Here is a 19,112-nt window from a genome sequence, read left to right on the forward strand (position 1 = left end):
ACAAAAGAATCTGAAATAATAAAGATGGAAAAATAGTTTGCAAATAGCATAGTGCTTTTTAGAGTGTATCTTTTTGTCTACTTCATGAAGAAGTTCATGAATATTCTATGCATGGTATTCAGCATTTAAAATACCAAGGAAGGCATGTCATATTATATCATTCATGAGTTACTACTATTGGTAAACATATTTCTCTTGTTTTAAAATCTAATATGAAGTATTAAATTTATTGTGTTGACTCTGGTCCTATTTAAGCCAGATTAAATAAGAGGCAAGATTTCCTATAGGACAAAATAATAGAGTTTAAAAGAATAAATACACCTGCTGGGATTCCTGCCACCTTTGTCACCCAGCTGTAGGAGAGACTCAGAGAATCATTAGAATTTCCTCTTCCTGAAATGTGTCAGTCACAGTTCCTGGTCCTTTTTCTTTCTTTCCTATGACCAAAATACAAACTGTTTTGAAATATATATATATATATATATATATCATCATATCCATGTAAATACATTGTGTGTCTTCAACCATTCAGAGACTGAAAGACTTTGCAGGACAAGGAGACTGCCTTTAATAGTTTCTGAGCTATACTCCCAACAATGGGCACCACTGAATGTTAACTGGTACTGAAGGAGCGATGAACTACACTTCACCTCTTTACTTGCTGTTTACTCTTGATGCCTGTGAGAAAACGACAATTTAAATTATGGACAGATTGTTAAGTGGTGACTCTACTCAAAAATAAATTTCTCCATTTGGAATAAAAGATTGTCTTGCTATGAACTTGGCCTTCTCTGAGAGCGACCTACATAATTTCTTCCTTGTATTGTATGTTAGTTTTCTTTACCTGCTTCCAATAAATAATTTGAAGGTAGATAATGAGTATCATCTTTTATCAAATGCACCAAGTACAGTTCTTAGTAGGATATCTAATATTGATCTATTCATTATTAAATTTAAACTCATGAGAACTTCAAAAGGAAAATGAAAAATGGGGAGAAACCATCCTACTGGTTCCATTTGTGAATGCAAGCTTTTAGTGACTAAATTCATTAATATTAAATGTACCAATCATCTATTATATCTTACGAAAAGAGAACAAGGGATTGGCCTTTAGTGTGGCATAAGTATATTTCTAGAAATAGTTAAGTAGGCTAACAGGACCAGGAAAACACATTTTCTTTCTTGAGGTAGGCAGGGATTCTTTCCCCACATTTCAACATGACACAAATTTAAGACAGCTTGTGGATTTTCTAGTATATCAAAGGTGATCAACACACTGGTTATTGACATTGTTATTAATATTGTGCAAGTGATAGTGTGGTATGAAAATCTCTTGTTTCTTAGCCCTTTTTCCCTATAATACCTCTGTGCTTATGTAAACTTCAAGTCCACTGATTGGACTTGATCCTTATAATTAAAAAGGCAATGAAAAAAAACTTCCCCTTTGCTTCTAAATTCTCAATTTGTTCTAAAAATTTCTAGAGAACTAGCCATGCCTACATGATTATACATGTTCATAATAAAACCTAAGGAAATATGTAGGATTTAATCCATGTCAGATTTAAACTGGAGATATCAATAAGCCATAGGAAAGTTCCCAAGATGGGTGGAATTTGGGGTGAGGACACCATCTGTAATTAGAAGCACCATGAAAGAATGGTGTAGAAAACATTATTAATAGGATTCTCAAACCCAAGGACCCAGAGCACAGACCACCACTAACTGCTTTTTAAATACCCCTCAACTTGAGGATTGTATCTCTTTAAGACTGGCTGTTTGTGCCTTGTGGCCCTCAGTCATGACCACTGTAGGTCAGCAGGTGGAGGAATTAACAGACAGCCTACAGGTTAGGGGAGCAATAATAAATATATTCCAGTCTTCTGTATTCAACAGTGGTTTACAATCATCTCCTCCTTTCCCCAACTCACAGAGTTTTCTTTTTTCTCACACCTCTAACATCAACCTACTTTTAAAATAATTCTGTACATTTCTTGTGTTTTGTGGTTACTATAATCATATCATCTCTATATCTTTCAAAATTGCTATTTTTAGGATAAAGATAACTTGAACTTTATTCCCTAGAATGAGAAATCTGTCTCAAATATTCGTATTCACTGCACCCCTTCTCCCTACCCAACTAAAAAACAAAACAGAAAAAGGGAAAAAGTCAATAAACTGGATGGTTAGGGCATCTGATGCCTGGGCACTGGGCTTCCAATAGGTTTTTGTTGACTAGCTAGATGAGATTGCTAATTTATAAGCCTGACAATATTCTTAGACACCAGCGTTACTTTGTTATTTTTATACACTGATTTAAATGATGTCGAATTCACTGTCTAGTTCACTTTCTGTTCTCCTTTCCACAAAGTAGTCAATTATCTCCCTGGAGGCCGTATTCCTCCATCTGCGAAAGGTTTGACTCAGGATCAAACAAAAGCTTTCTCAAGCATTGCAATATGAAATACTAATGAGGAAGTCAGGCGCTAAGCCTTTAGGGTTTCTTATCTCCCTCCATTAACCCACCACTGAGAAGGGGGCACCAGAGAAGGACGACTGACCCCCGCACGCACGAGGGACCCTGTCCTCTTTGGCTCCGGGCCACTTTGATCTCGCGTGTCTGCCTAATCAAGTTCATCTACTGCCGCGACTGACCAGATTCAAAGAACCACATTAAATAGTTTGATTATCGGATGGTCATTTCCCTCTTTTCTCCACCCTTGATCTAATTTCCAAACGCTAGTCTCTCGCCTTCCACTCTAAACTTCCCATCAAAAGAGAATTAGGTCTTCTTCCTTCTTATCCTCGTTTGATGTGCAAATTTACTTCTCTTTGCACATTTTTCTCTCAGTGGAGGGGAGAGGGCGGGGTGAAGAGAAGCAACTGGACGGAGTGAAAGACCAGGACCTCACCCAAATCTGCAAATCAAAACACTGAAGGATTAATCAGCAACTTGCAAGGGCCACCTGGTCCTCTCGCAAAGATGTCCCCAACCCCTAGAGCCTTTGAATTACGGGCCGAGGTTGTATTTAATACGAAATATTATTTGTTTGCACAAGAAAGGAGTATTGGCTTAAGGGAAAAGGGTAGAAAGTGATTTTGCAGAGTCTACCACTATTTGGCTCTGGAAAGTATTTCATATACAAGTAATCCAGTCCCTGCTGCAAAGAAACGCACCGTGTGCCCAGAATCCCTCCCGCCCTCTGCGTTTATTAACGTCCTCTGCTCTAATGCTCACTGATCTGTCTCCACGAAGGTGAGCTGGGCCAATAGAACAACCGTGCAAGGGAGAGGAGGGGTGAAGAGTGTCAAAATTCCCCCCCCCCTTCATGTACACAAACACACCCCCTCCCAGCCCCTCCCAACGCTTTGAAATCCCATCCCGGCTTTGTTGTCTTCCCCGAGGGGCCGGAATGCTCAGAGCTCGCTGTATAAAGGCAGCCACCGTGGCGGTGGCGGCGCAGAGCTCCCTGCGCCCAGCAGTCAGGACTCTGAGATCATTGGAGGCTCTGGGAACCTTAACTCTGTAGCCAGCCGCACCAGCAAGGTTTCCTTGGGATCAGGCTTGCAAAGTGACATCTCTCCTTTCTCTTTCTCCCGCTTGAGTACTTCTGAGATGACGGCTTTGGGCACTGTAGGAGCTGCTCGGTTCTTGGTCTCCCTGATAGCAGCAGTTCTTTGCAGCCACTCTCTGCAGGGTGTGAGCGCCACCTTGAACTCGGTTCTGGTCAATTCCAACGCTATTAAGAACCTGCCCCCACCACTGGGCGGCGCTGCCGGGCACACAGGCTCTGCAGTCAGCGCGGCACCAGGAATTCTGTACGAGGGCGGGAACAAGTACCAGACCCTTGATAACTACCAGGTGAGAGAGGTCGCAGGGATCCAAGGACGCTGTGACCCTGAAGCGTTCCCATTTGGAAAGGAGGGTGCGGAGCCTTCTGGGTGACTGAGATTCAGGGCATCTTTGGAAATGCTGTATTTGGGAGCGGAGGGTGGCAACAGCTTTTGGAGAGTGTACAGATAGGGACTGAGATGAGTGTCCGGGTTCAGAAGTGTGGGTACTCGAATGCCGGGGCTCCTCAACTTCTCTCCGCTCCCTTCTCATAGCCTTACCCGTGCGCCGAGGACGAGGAGTGCAGCACCGACGAGTACTGTGCAAGTCCCACCCGCGGAGGGGGCGCCAGCGTGCAAATCTGTCTCGCCTGCCGGAAGCGCAGAAAACGCTGCATGCGTCACGCAATGTGCTGCCCAGGGAACTACTGCAAAAATGGTGAGTTCTACAACTCCAACAGTCCTGCATTCCAGCATCTACAGATAAAAGAAAATACTCTCTGCTCTGGAACTTTGCAGCACCGCCTCCCCCAAATGGGTGTTCAGTATGCAAGGTTCCCCTGAAATATCTTCATTATGAGTGTTTAATCTGGGAGAAGAAGAAAGTATGGGGGTCTAAATGATCCTTGTTCTCCTATGTCCCTGAATGAATTGACACTACTGTTTACTTCAGAGTGGCCCCCTCCATAAAACCTTATCCAGGGTAGCCTTGAGGTTAATTTGGGGCAGGGGAGGGGGCAGGGAGGAAGATGGGACCTGGGAAGGTCTGTGGGATCCTTTTGAAAGAGAAACCAAAGAAAACAGCTGGCATTTCCCTGCTCTTTCCATTTTCATGGCTTGTCCAAACTGTCCTTTCTTCCTCATGGCCCCTGGAAGTTTAAACTGTTGTCAGGCAAAGGACAGAGTGATTTATCTGCACTGGCCATTTTTAAGGGATATCTTGGTACTCCAGCATCCAGGCCTTTTCAACCTTCCTCCTCTCTTCCCTAAAACTACTTCCCCTCCCCACAACCACGGATCCAAGAAAATTTAATGTCTCAAAAAGAGGTAGACTGAAGACAGCCAAAGAGGTCTCCAGAAATAAACTTACAGGGTGGCTAACCTCTTTGGGACCCAGCAGTATTCTAGGATGAACTAATTCAATCTCTGTAATATAGAAATTATAAAGTAACTGGTGGGTGAGATTGTAATCTTCCAGACAGCTGGATGTGCATTTGTTTAACAGTCTGGCAGTACCCATATAGCATGAAGAGCAGAAAAGTTATTTTTAAGAAAAAATTTTTATGTAATGTATCAGAAGGGTGCATTAAAAATTCCACAGAAATGTCACTGCACTACCACAGTTAGTGGGAAAGCACTTTTTAAGTGACTATACTGGAGATGTTGCAAATAACTAAACAGTATATCATTGATACTTTGTCCATCTGAAGAGTTTGCACTGACCCCGGGTGGAAAATTTGGTTTGTATTTAAAATAAGTTGACTACAATGAGATACCTCTAGATGCTGCAGGTATAATAGGCTGGCCCATCACAACTGTTAGCAACAACCCATTTCAACCTAGGAATTAATTATTATTTCTCGCTTTCTCAGGAATATGTATGCCTTCTGATCATAGTCATTTTCATAGAGGGGATATTGAGGAAACCATCATTGAAAGCTTTGGTAATGATCACAGCACCTTGGATGGGTACTCCAGAAGAACCACCCTGTCTTCAAAAATATATCACACCAAAGGTACACTGAAGGACTTTAATGTTCATTCTTTGTTAGCACATCAGAAGTGTCTTTTGAATTGTCTTAGTGAAATGATGCAAGCTTAGCTTAAGCAAGCTTAACTATTTTTTCTACTGTCTCCTCCTTCCTAGGACAAGAAGGTTCTGTCTGTCTCCGATCATCAGACTGTGCCACAGGTTTGTGTTGTGCTAGACACTTCTGGTCCAAGATCTGTAAACCTGTCCTCAAAGAAGGTCAAGTATGCACCAAGCACAGGAGAAAAGGCTCCCATGGGCTGGAGATATTCCAGCGCTGTTACTGTGGAGAAGGTCTGACTTGCCGGATACAGAAAGATCACCATCAAGCCAGTAATTCTTCTAGGCTTCACACCTGTCAGAGACACTAAACCAGCTGTCCCAACACAGTGGACTCCTTTTATATAATATATGCTATGAAAATCTTTTATGACTTTTGTCAGCTCAATCCTAAGGATGAACAAATTGTGTGGTTATAGTTAAGCATTCCGATAATACCTTCTGAAAATCTGGAGTGTAAGAGCTTTGTTTCTTTATGGAACTCCCCTGTGTTTGCAGTAAATTACTGTATTGTAAATTCTCAGTGTGGCACTTCCTGTAAATGCAAGAAAACATTTAATTATTTTTCTAAAGGTGCTGCATTGCATTGTCTGTTGTTTCTCTTGTTATGTAAATTTTTGTACACATTCATTGTTATCTTGACTCTGATAAATAATCTATATTGAAATGAAATAAATAACTTCAGTTTATAGCTCCTAAATGCACACCCTTTCCCCCTTTTAATTCTAGAGTCTAAACTTCAAGGAACTTTTTAAATATGAAAATGCTAGTTTATTCTCTGAAATGTACTGTCTCAATGCATAGATTAAATTTCTTTCTAGGCTGTGATAGTCCTTGAAATAAAATTTAACATTTAATATGAAATATTACAAGCATAGATAAATTTGGGGACTATGATCTTAGAGGAGAGAGAAAGAGGGAAAGAGAAAGTGTGTGTGTGTGTGTGTGTGTATGCACTTAAAGAAGAGAAATGTGATGTGTTTAAAGAAGATCAAAGAAAGTATATTGTCTACATGTTAAGACAATATTAGTATCTTTAAAGAAATGTGTTCTCTACTGATAAGCTCAAATGAATACGGTTGATTGAGGTTGAATGTTACATTAGTACTTTCAAAAACAATTCCCAACAAATTAGTAGTATTTTCCTTAAATGGACAATACTTTTGGGTCAAAGAAAAAATTGTTCACAAAATATACCAAAGTATATGGTGGTTGGCAGGAAGAGGATGTGTATATGGAAAGATAGCCTGCAGATATATGCCAATTTTGTGCTGAATAAATTAATGTGAAGTATCTTAAATACTCCTACATGCAAGGAAGAATTGTTCTAATTACTTGAATTAAAAAATAATTATTAAATAACAATCACAAATCTTCTGATATTCCATTCCCTTGCTAGGTGAATTGAATATTTCACTTTGGGCTTAAAAAACAATCTATCAATTGGAATGAGGAGAAGGATGTATTGTTTAAAGATAACCCATGCCATAAAATCTGCATTTTTTCTTTGCCAAAATTGATATTTATACAGGGGAAAGGGAAGACGAACCTCCCAATTAATAGTTATTATGGAGTATTTCTGAAAGTCTGCATCAAAACCACAAAATGCTGGGTTCAAGGCATTCAAAGGATGGTAGCAACTGATCAATTATCCAAAAAAAGTTTCCTTAAATAGTGCAGCTGTCCTAGAATGTTTGTTGTTTTTGTGTTCCCGGAAGTGGTTGGTTTTAAAGGAGCTCAGTCCATAGTACACAAGCTGGGATTGGCTCTTCAGTGAGAGGGAACTGGCAGGGTGTCTGCTGCTATATTCCTTCTGTCTGAAGTCTCTGCTTCCTGGCCCAGGAGAAACTTTCTTTTTCTATATGTGCTTGTTTTCTGAAGTGCCAGGAAGGCCAGTTCTAAGGACTGCCTTCTTCAATAAAACACAATAGAGGAAAGGAAACAGGAAACCCTTTCATCAAAAAGAAGAAAGAAGGGCCTTCTGTTTTAGAGGGGAAAGGAGCAAATGTTTAAAGGGCCCTGGTTATTGGATCCCTTCCTTTCGGAGGAACCCACTGTGGACACAGACTGTCCACCTCTATACATCTCAGTCCATTATTCTATCCCTTCCTATTTCCCATCTCAGAATGGGGTGGGAGAGTGAGAAATCTACCAAGGAGGATACTTTTTCCTACCCCCTGGGAACTTAGAAATGAGATTCCCAAGAAAAAGAAATCTGCACATTTATGAAGTTGGAAAAAGTTATCAAAACTGTAGATGCTTTATTGGCTAGAAGGCAGAAGAGAAAGTCAGACAATACATACCTAAAAGAGGATCATTAAAGAAATCAAGAACTTTTACATAATGGCTGCTTAAAATATTTTGCATTGTTTAACTTTTAAATGATTTATTTTAATGGAAAATGTGTGCCTGTGGGAATATTTCACAAGGCATTTTATTTTGTGCTACTCTACACACTGCCCTACACCTCAATCTCTTTACTTGAGTGTTTTGCACAACATTCTGTGTCATATGGAAAGAGGTGACTCATCCTTTAACAGTTGCATCAAGTTTGTACTATGTTGCAATGGCTCTCCTCTATTTTATTCCACCAGTCATTACTGGTAGACAATCAAATTGTTTCCACAGTTTGTGCTCTAACAAATACTGTGTCATAGATACAAGATTTTTGTATTCCTGTCCTGGTGTACTTGTAGGATAATGATTAAGGGTTTTTGTTTTTCAATTCTAATTTTTTTACTTAGAGAAATTTTGTTGAGTAGTTTAAACAATGAGAATATTTTGATTCCACCTTTTTAATATTAGTATTTTGACTGTCTGTTCAGAGTAGAGAATGCTTTTGTCACTGTAAATTCAATTCTAAGGCTAAAAGACATGCCCGTTACATTTGACGGGTCTGCTTATCACTAACCTAGTAATTATACACTCTTGCTAAATTTTATCAAAAGAGAAATAGGAAAATAAAGGCTGATCTTAACATTTTCACAGTAAACAGTAATCTCTGGCACATAGTCAAAGGCAAAGTTGCTTTAATTACTTTCATTTTAAAATAGTTAATTAAATAAAACCACAAATCCCTCTCTGCCTTTTCCTATTTGTTAGTGGGTTGAATGTTTCAACCTTTGTTTAATCTATTGATAGAAACGAGGATAACTTATGTTGCTTAAAAGAAAAACTATAAATATGCAGCCCATATGTGATAATTAATATTTTAGCAGATCATGACACTTTATTTATTTCCCCTCTATGGTAAATGAATTTTTACTAATTCACTCATGGCCTTAGTAACATAATTATGCAGTTATAAATTCTATCAGTGTTTCTAATTGCATAGTCCAATTAGCACTCACTGCCACTTGTGGAAATTATACATGAAATCATTAAAATTTCTTTCATTTTTAAATTTGGCTATATTATTTAACTATTGTGCTACTAATTTTCTTTTATAGTCTCAGATAAATATTGACAATGCTACCATTAGGCTTATAAATGTCTTTCACTGAATTCTTTAATTACAATTTTCGTACTTTCTAGAAATACTACTCCGAGTTTAATATCAAAGCATAAAAATACATTTTTATTTCTATACTACTAATAATACAGAAACTAATCCCCATAATTTGAACATCTGATGTTTGTATAACCATGTGTCCATATGTGGGTCTTTTTTATGTTTGGTATCAAAACCAATTTAAGAAATAGTCAATTGCATCAATAATCTAGGACCATAATCTACATAATGTTGGCAGTTTTTATTTCAATATACATTTATTGAGGCTTATCTGATCCGTGGACATTATACTGGCATTTAAAAAGTTATATACAATATTGATTTCTAAATTTGAGGAGCTATAAGGGAGACAACAATCAAACATTTGTGCTAGGAGTTGGTTTAGTATAGTATTTAGAAGCACGGCTCTGAAATGAGATAGATTTGTGGCAGACTCCTAACTCCTGCAGTTTCTAGCTGCATCATGGGCATAAATATAACCTCATTGATACTATGGAGAGAATATATAGACTTTAGAATGTAGGTTAGATAAAAATGTATGCATTATAATACCATTGCACCTGTCTCAGGCATTGATTTAGTAAATTGAACAATAAAACACATATTTTGTTAGATAATTTGCATTAGTATCTGACAAGGCATTAACAATTAAATTAGCCTATAGCTACTCAGAAAAGCTTCAGAAAATATTTGAACTATCATCTTCTCAAGACCTTTTTATATCAAGGAAAAGAAAACATTTAGACATATATCCTTATCTTCATTTCAATCCATAGAATTCAGATTAAGCAAAAACTGAAATATTCAACTCACCTAGGAAGAGAAGAAAAAAGTGGAATGAGTGATAATTTGTGATTTTCACTTAGCCATTATTGTAAAGTCAAAGTAATTAAAACAAATTTTCTTTGTATGTAGTAATATATAAGATACAAAAAGAAGACATGAGTCAGATTGACAGTTCTTGTGAAAATCAGTATGTGAGTTATTGTGCACACTGGCTTCATTAACTTGCTTATAATTGCTGCTCCATTGTAATTTAACATCGCGCCATATGTTTTTTTATGGTGGCATAAATTCTTTCTCTGGTATAAATACCCTTCCAGCTCAGTTCTGCTCAGCAAATTGCATAGCCTCTCAGACTTTACCTCAAATACCTGGAGAAGGATTCCTACTGGCTTAGCTTTTATCGAGGGTTTACCTTGGGTCTAGTTTTCTGGCTTGGCTACCCAAGCAACTGGACTATATCCAGTTCACCTTCAATAAGAACTATGGCATTTCTACAAAGATTGCATAAAGACAAGTACCACTGGTCATATGTTCCACAAATTAGTCTTTGAAGAATGAGACATAGTTCACAAGATAGAAAATAAAGGAATGGCCATTGGAGACAGAGGAAACTAAGCAAAATTATGTCGTTGTAAAAATAAAATAATACATACTAAATTAAGAAAATAGGAATATTATTCCACTGTGATTAGAGTATAGGGTTTCTTTTGAAGGGAAGACTTTTCTTTTTCTTTCAATATATATATATATTGTTGTTGTTCATATGTTCATAAGGAATAGATAAAAACTCTTCTCAACAACAGTTATGGTATTAGGTGGCAAGACAGTTGAAGGAAAGATTGAGACATATTTGTTTAAAGAAAGATTATGAGAGATTGTGAGAGCACTTTCATACACATACAATTTGTTTGATCAAAAGGGTTATAAAGTAAGAACAATATTACTTGAATTTCTGCAAGAGTTGTCAAATTAAGTAGAGTTGAAATTAAGTTTGAGACAATTCTGGTTTTGACTAATGTAATCAATACAAGGTTTTACAAATCATAGTGAATTTATTTTTCCAAAAAGTTATGAATTAAAATAGTATGATGTAGTTTCTAAATATTATTAAATATAAAATTATTATTTTTTTCACACAGGGATAAAACCCAGGACCTGTTCATGCTCATTTAGCCATTATTGTAAAGTCAAAATATGCTTGACGGCTAAACTATTCCTCTGGTCACTAGATGTAAAATTATCTTTGGAGGGCAATGTAACCAACTCCTTGCCTTTATAAACTATTAAACAAATGCTATAGAAAAGTAAAGTTGGCAGAAGGCACAAGACATGGCTGAGCCTAACTCTATTTTACATTTTACAATATTTCACAACTTTCTCCTCATTAGCAAAAATTACTTTTAGAAAGAGCTCTATATTGAAACCTTTCACATATCCGTGTCACTCTGAAGTTCAAATTAAAAGCAGATGAGAGAAGCCGTTAGGATTGTGAGGGGTTTTGTTGTTTTTGGAAGAATCTTCAAGGAGTTACTATGTCAGCCAACACAGATGTTTCTTTTTCTTCATATGATGAAGATCAAGAGATCCAAACTCATCCAAAAAGCTAAAGAGGCACCAGTTGTCCCCATTGGAATGGCAGGTTTTGGAGCAATTGTTGCAAATGGATTATAGAAATTGAAGAACAGGGGAAATACCAAATTGTCCACTCACCTGATCCACATGTGCGCAGCAGCCCAAGGCTTTATTGTGGGAACAACTAGTCTTGCTTTGGGCTATTCCATATCAAGAAATTCTGGGTAAGACCTGAATCCTAGAAGAGCACATGCTGTCTTGGTCCTATTAGAAGTGCTTTTTCCCCTCATACTGAGGTTACATATTTATGTCAAAGATAAATCATTTGAGTAGGTTCAATGATAGCACAGTATTTTGAACATTGAGTTTCTTTCTTGTGGGCTTGATATACTTGGTGACCAAATTGTTAGTGTGACTAGTTGACTAACTAGCTCATTTAGACAATTTGTCATATGTTTAAAATGTTAAGTGCAGTAACTAACTAACTTTCTTTCTCTTTCTTTTCTTCTTTTCTGTTTTTTCTTCCTGGTACTGGAGATTGAACCCAGAGCTGCTCTACCACTAAGCCACACCAGCTCCGGTTTCATTTTTTAATTTGGAGACAGGTCTCGCTAAGTTACCCAGGCTGACCTCAAATCTGTAACCCTCCTGCCTCAGCCTCCTGAGTTTCTGGGATTATAGGCATGCACCATTAAAATATTCTACAATCACTGAAATGATAACCAAGAAACATTCAACATTCTCCATATTTGAATGTTTGAAAAATGCATATCATGTAACATGCATGGTATGATTTGAATTACTTACAAGAATATCAAATATCTGATTCTAGATGGCTTCTCTGGAATGTGGGTAACAGTTTAATCTTTTTTCATTGTTTTCCATTTTTTTCTACAATAATCAGGCAAGATTCTACTATTAAATCTTAAGGTAGGACTAACTTGGATTTGCCTCATAAACTCCTTTACATTAAGCAGATATCTTTACAGGTTTCATTCTGATTAGGAAAATCACTATTAGTGCTAAGTTATTTCTTCCGGAATTTTCCCAAAACTGCAGACAAAGAAACCATCCTTCACTTCCTGACCAAATTATTTTCCATGCAAGAAGAACTGACAGGGAGAACTACAGCTAAGAAGTGGTGCCACAAGTATTTGTTGAATGAAGAAAAAATAATGAATGAGAATCACTGTGTCAATTTCAGTAAAATTACAAGAAAACAGAACATACTGAAACAAATGATTTAAAATATTCAAAAGAAAGAACAGGTAGGAGGCAAAAGAAAAGTCACAATCTGTTAGAATAGTCATTTTTTCTATGATCCTATTTCCATATTTACTTTGTCAACAATTATATATTGTGATCAACTGAGTGACAGGGTACATAAGTCACACAAATACTTGAACCACTTTAGCAGGACATGACTTTAAATTTAGACATTTTTATTTGTAAGAAAAATCTTACTCCTTTCTTCCTGATCACACAGTTAGCTCTTTAATTAATAAGTCTTCAGTTCTGTGAAAATTTCAAGGACATTGATACAGATGAATTAAAATATATTGTCATTTATAACCTAGAAGTTATATATCCCCACACACATAGATCTGAAATACATACATAGTTTTTCAAATGCTCTAATCTTTCACTTACTACATTTCTCAAAAGAACTCTAAAAACATCATATTTGTTTCAAAGATAACATAAGTAACATATATGTTGCTCAATTTTAAGATTTTCCTAAGTGTTCCACATCTGGGAAAGATGGGACCTAATGGCTGTTTAAAGCTCTCAGATACCTTGACTTATAATCTTGCTGGCAGGGAGATTGGATTTCATAGATAATATAAACAGAAAGCTAGTGATGAGAAGAGGATAGAAATGATTTATTCTGGGAGCTCTGCATATTTCACAGTTTTATCTCCGGTCTTGATTATCTCTTTGATCAAATAGTACCAGGTTCTGTCATGTCCTGACACTTGGATGGGCTATTATAGAAAACATTTAAAACAAACAAGCCAGGATTTTCAATTTGTTAAGGCTAGGGTCCATTTCCACAAAATTCAGCAACAGGCAATTGTTTTCCTCATGTTAACACTTCATTCAACAATTTTCTCCTTGATTTTGACACCCTCTCTCCCTTTTCCTTATTTTGTTGATAGATTTCATCTATCCCTTCTCATTTCCTCAGGCTTTGCATAGGCTTTCAATGGTTTAATTTCCTGGATTTTATCCTAGCTACCTAGACTTTTGCAGCAGCATTCTCTGAGATCTGTCCTTATGGTTGAACACCTAATGGCAGAGCTGTTAGCTAATCACCAGGCCAGTTGTCCCGCCTCCTGGAAACATTTCCCAGCCTCCCCTTGCAGTTAGGTGTGGCCACATGACTAAGCTTGACCAATGGGAGGTGACCTGGAGATGCTGTTGCAGGCACCTCCTGGGTGCCCATCATCTGGAGGTATTAAGGGAGATAATGACAGCCCTGCTATAAGTGGCAGAGCCTCCCTCAGCCTGGGTTTCTAAATAGTATGAGCACATTTCCTCTGCCCTCATTTCCACTTGAGTAATCAAGAAATAAACTTTAATTGCTAAAAGCCATCTAGATATAGTTTTTAACATTTTACTTTAACTAACATAAGCCTCAAATTTTACCTTTCTCCTTTCCTTCATTCTCTCCCCAAATCTAGCTCTCAGCATGACTATGTCAGAGATCTACCATCAGTAAATGTAGGTAGTCTAATGAACAATGGGCATAATGGGCATAAAATTGTGGGGTGCAATTGAATTCACATTGTTAAAACTTATATAAAATGTGAAAGCACACCCCCCCATTGTGTTTGATATACAGTTGGAACTTAATGAATATTTTTACTTTCTCTTCATGTTTTGGAACTCAGCCAAATAAAACCTCCTCTCAATTAAGTGATACAATCGACAGGAAATAGTAATGATAACTATAGCCTTTTTGAAAGCAGAGACCATCTTAAGTGTTTGACACATATTTACTTGCTTCATTCTCACAATAATTGTATAAGGTATATAAGTCTATTATTCCCATTCTATAGATGAGAAAACCCAGGCCAAAAAGTAGTTCAAAGTGTTTCCCACAGTCATGTAGCTACTGTAATAAAACCAGAATTTAGAACAAACCATATTTTCATCTCCATAGTCCAGGCTCTTAATTAATGACTATGAATGGAACTCAGTAGGTATCTGAAGCTTCTGTACTCCTTAAATTACTTAAAAGTTGCATTAAAAATAGTCTAAAATATTTACCAACTTGAAATATGTAGCTTCTCAAGTTCCTGAATAGGAAAACTTCTTTCATTAAATTCCATTAAATATATCATTGAAAATGAAATGGCCTATGCCCCTTATTGTGGATTTAATGAAAAAAATATGGGGAGAGGGTGATAAAAGATTAGATACCTCACACTGAAAGTAAACTGTTTTTATGTTAAAAATAGAATAATTTCAGGGCTGTAGTTGTAGCTCAGTGGTAGAGCACTTGCCTAGCGCATGTGAGGCACTGGGTTCCATCCTCAGCACCACATAAAAATAAATAAATAAAATAAAGGTATTGTGTCCATCTACAACTAAAAATATTTTTTTAAAAATTGAATAATTTTCTTGACTAAACCAAGAAAGTTTATAAAATAACCCTAATGTTAGATGGTTATGTTATATGTCTCTTTAAAAGGATTCTTTTTACACAGTAATATTACATTACAAGTTACATTATGACAAAAAAAACATAAACAAAAAAATTTGCATTTAAAGACAGTAACCAAGTCACCTATACACAACATGTGCTATGTTTCATGAAGGTTGTTTTTGTGTTCTGATTATAGTTGCACTTCCTTCGAGTTCATCCTTCAAATTATACCTTGTATGGTGGCAACTGCATTTATGGTTACCATTTGCTATTTATTAACAAATGATGGCTGAGTGGTTTTAACTTCCAGAAGAAAAAAATCTGGTATAATTATATCATAGATTCATCCTAAAGTACTAAAAATATCTGAGACTTACACAAGAAAAATATCTAAATTCATGTTTCTTATGTGATTGTTTTTCTTGGAGTGCAAAATTGATGAGCACTGACAGCTTTGAGGTAGAACTTAGAAACAGGTTTGAACTTTTGCACAGCTGTAGGGCTTAGGATAGTGTCTAAAAAGAAGAGAGGGCTTGTTTAATAAGTGCCCCTTCCACTACAGCTCTGTATTGACTCCAATGTGCATGAGCTTTCAGTGTGCCCTTGTGTGAGCACTATTTTGGTTACTTGTTAATTCAAATGCTATAATTACATCACTGTGGTGATGTGTCTGGTATCATCAGGAAGGGATTTTACATGTCAGTTTAGGATCAGGTAAAAGCAAGGTGTTCCTGTAGATGTTCCTAATCCCATTAAAATTCCATTAATTCCATCAAAATATTTTCTAGACGTTTCAGACAAGAATCAGAACTTAGAAAAAAATTTAATATTATAGATTCCAGGGATTTCCAAGACCTACCAAATCAGAATGTCTTGACATTGGACCTACAAATCTGTATTTTTAAGGCCCTTCCACTGGTTAATACTGTATGATCAAATTTTGGAACCCATTGCTAAATAACCTTTAATCAAAATACTTTACTCCCAAGAATATGACCATATAGGGACTAAATCCTTAACTTATTGGTTAAGGATTTAACAGTACTTGAAGTTGGGTAAATATATAAATTCATGTGATTCTTGTAATAATTCTAGCATGTATGTATAAATGTTCACTCTATCAACAAAGCAATGAGACAAGGAGGTACTAAGGGATAAATTGATGTCATTAATGCCACACAGCTAAAAACTAGCACAATGATGACTGCAATCTGGATGTTTATGGTCCCAAAGGCCATAGTGAGAATATGGTAACTACTTTTTAGGGGTATTAGAGGTTACTCTCTATGTTTGCAGATAGTTTTTTTGAGAAACTCATCTTAATAAATTTCAAATGTGGAATGAGAGAAATTGAAACAGAAACAAACTTAGCCACATAACCAGAGTCATTCCAAATTTCTTCTGATGTCCATTTCATCTCATGAAGACTTGCCTAATCTTTCAAAGGGAACTCTTCTCTGAACCACTATTTTATCACAGGTTAAATCAAGGCTTTATGTGTTACTATACATTTCTTTTTATAGCTTACTCCAATGATAATAAACTATATTTATTTGTTAAATAGTTGTCATCCTCATCCAACTGTAATCTTCATGAGCATAAGGATCTAGTTCATTCTTCTATCCATAGCATTCAGTTCTGGTCTTGTTTTTATAGTAGTTGATCAATAAAGATTTGTGAATGAATATATGAACTCACATGTTCTTTACCCTGAATGGATTTGCCTCTGTAGTATTCATCATATTCATAACACACCAAAAAGCTAAGGGCCTCATTTGTTTTTTTGCAGCAGAACTATTTAACTGCATTAAAATTTTTTAAAAATCATAGTTTTACAATTTGTATTTTTATTAATTAACTGTATATGCAAAATTACATGATCATAATTTAATAAAATTTTGATAAAATATGTATTGATATTTTTCATTGATAGGTTTACATAATTATATAAATGAAATGTTAAATCAAAAATTAGTCATAGAGAATTGAAAAAAATTTTAGGTACTCCCTATATAATATACTCCCATGTATTTTACTATTTTCTTATATAATGATTAGATGGCTTTGCAAAATGTTAATGAATGGCTTGTCTTATTTGGTTTCCACAAAAAAAGGAATTTTACTTTTGATAGTAATTCAGTGAACTGAGATAAAGTGACCACATACTTCTGTCAGGCTCATTTGTTTCTGAAGGTTGATCATACTACAGATCCTCTCATTTTTAGTTAATCTGTCTTTTCTAAAGGGAGATGGAATATTTTCAATCTCTGAATTCAAACCCAGAAATAACCCCAGCTGAATAAAAACAGTCTGTAGATGCTATTAGGCACCTAGTAGTTTCCCAGTATTGGGGTCACTTGGACAGCTTCAAAAATTTCAGATGGCTGACTTGCCCCCAAAATTGTGATTGATTGATGTGTATGGCCTAGACTTTAAAATTTCTGGAAGTCTTATAGGTTATTCTAATAAGGCAAGTTTGGGAACCACTGTCATTATTTTGTCCCTTTGAAATAGCAGAAGAATTGATGTTTGTACCTTAATCTTGGAAAGGATTTGTGGAATGTAGACCTTGATTTTCCTGAACTTGACTGCAAAGCATTGCAGCTAGAAATGGGAATACCTGGAATGTATCTTAATCTGGGAATGTCTCATAACCTGTGTGCCAAGGCCCAAGACTGGGAAGGTTTGGGTAGGAAATTTACCAGTGAATGAGAAAGGGAAAAGGAGTAAGAATAATTATTTTTAAATCTTTCATTCTCCTACCCCTTATGATTTGAACAGGATAAATCAAAAGTCTGTATTGCTTAGAAGGTAAGGTTTAAAATAAGTTTCATATATGACTGATTAGCTGAAGAGATCCATCATAGCAAGTTCTAGTGAACACCTGTTAAATGATCATGAATCAGAGAAATTTATAATTCAAGAGGGCATGCACATATTAACATCATCATTAATATTACTGTGTGCTGACTTCACAAATTCTCCAAACCATAGAATGAAATTCAAAACCAGTGGTTTCTTGTGACTAAATGAACACTGAAAAGCTGTTGAATTTCTAAAAAGTTTGTGGTCTTAAAAATGGCTGAAATTGGTGAAATGGCATATACTTAAAACATCTACTGTCGCTATAAAGCCTTTCATGTTTTGTTTGTTTTTGAATGAAAGAGCAGATATATTCTATCACCAGGAAAGCCTTGTGCAGTGACTGCCAGGTGACAGGGCCTGTTGTAGAAGGCACAGAGAGTTTGTGGAAAGTTAAGTACCAAGCAAAGAAAAACAGTAAACCACCTGCTTAAGCTGATCTCTAGTGTCTAATTCCTTGAACTCTTGGTCTCTACATAATTGAAGCTTGATCTGGTTTGAGGTGGGGAAAATACACACAGGTGGCCTAACTTCTAATTATTTCATGCCCAGTGAAAGGCACAGGTGTCAAAGACTTAAGGATTCTAGTCCTTCGCTTAAAGTATTTTTTTTCTTTTAAACTAAACACCAACTGTCCTGTTAACCCACAGTGATGTCTGTGGCTTTCACCTAGCACCTTCACTGTTTTGATCTGCTGAGGTGGCTGGCTGCTCTTTAAAAACTTTGAATGCTTTCTAGGATCCCATTTTCCAAACTTTGTTGCTTGTTGGATCACTCTGGGCTGCTCTAAAATTACTGATGTTCCACCCACAGAGATTCTGATGTAACTGGTATGGAGCTCAGCCAGGTCATTGGAAATTTTAAAAAATCCCCAGAGAAATCCAAAAAGCTGCAAAGTTTGAGGACCACTATTCTCTGAAGTGAAATCTGGGGCTGGTTTCCTTGCTCAGTCCTAATCATTTCCACCTTTGACCTAGCATTCCTTAATATCAGGTAGATTTTGATTTTCAATGAGGTTAGATAGTAAGAGGGAATTGTCAACTTAGTCAACCTGTTGGTATTTCTATCAATTTATTTAACTTTTCAGTATA

General features: G+C 36.4%; 1 protein-coding gene and 1 pseudogene across 1 annotated transcript; both read left to right on the forward strand.

Annotated features, from left to right (window-relative positions):
• Nucleotides 1-3,406: 3,406 nt before the first annotated feature.
• On the forward strand, nt 3,407-6,502 carry Dkk1 (dickkopf WNT signaling pathway inhibitor 1). The gene is made up of 4 exons (XM_046456788.2): nt 3,407-3,859; nt 4,105-4,267; nt 5,421-5,564; nt 5,696-6,502. Exons 1-4 carry the CDS (start codon nt 3,614-3,616, stop codon nt 5,947-5,949), a joined length of 807 nt encoding a protein of 268 aa, XP_046312744.1. The 5' UTR covers nt 3,407-3,613; the 3' UTR covers nt 5,950-6,502.
• A 4,957-nt stretch (nt 6,503-11,459) lies between these two features.
• LOC124101089 (HIG1 domain family member 1A, mitochondrial-like) lies at nt 11,460-11,749 on the forward strand (annotated as a pseudogene).
• Nucleotides 11,750-19,112: the final 7,363 nt, after the last annotated feature.

This window comes from Marmota monax, unplaced genomic scaffold (assembly GCF_021218885.2).
Source record: "Marmota monax isolate L192 unplaced genomic scaffold, Marmota_monax_Labrador192_F-V1.1 WCK01_AAM20220418_F8-fsc00166, whole genome shotgun sequence".
Taxonomy (NCBI): domain Eukaryota; kingdom Metazoa; phylum Chordata; class Mammalia; order Rodentia; family Sciuridae; genus Marmota; species Marmota monax.

Bases quoted from the DNA above. Each gene is read 5' to 3' on its own strand.
- Dkk1 (XM_046456788.2), top strand. From the start codon at position 3,614: ATGACGGCTTTGGGCACTGTAGGAGCTGCTCGGTTCTTGGTCTCCCTG. The intron at 3,860-4,104 runs GTGAGAGAGGTC...CCCTTCTCATAG, and splicing joins AGACCCTTGATAACTACCAG to CCTTACCCGTGCGCCGAGGA. The intron at 5,565-5,695 runs GTACACTGAAGG...CCTCCTTCCTAG, and splicing joins AAAAATATATCACACCAAAG to GACAAGAAGGTTCTGTCTGT.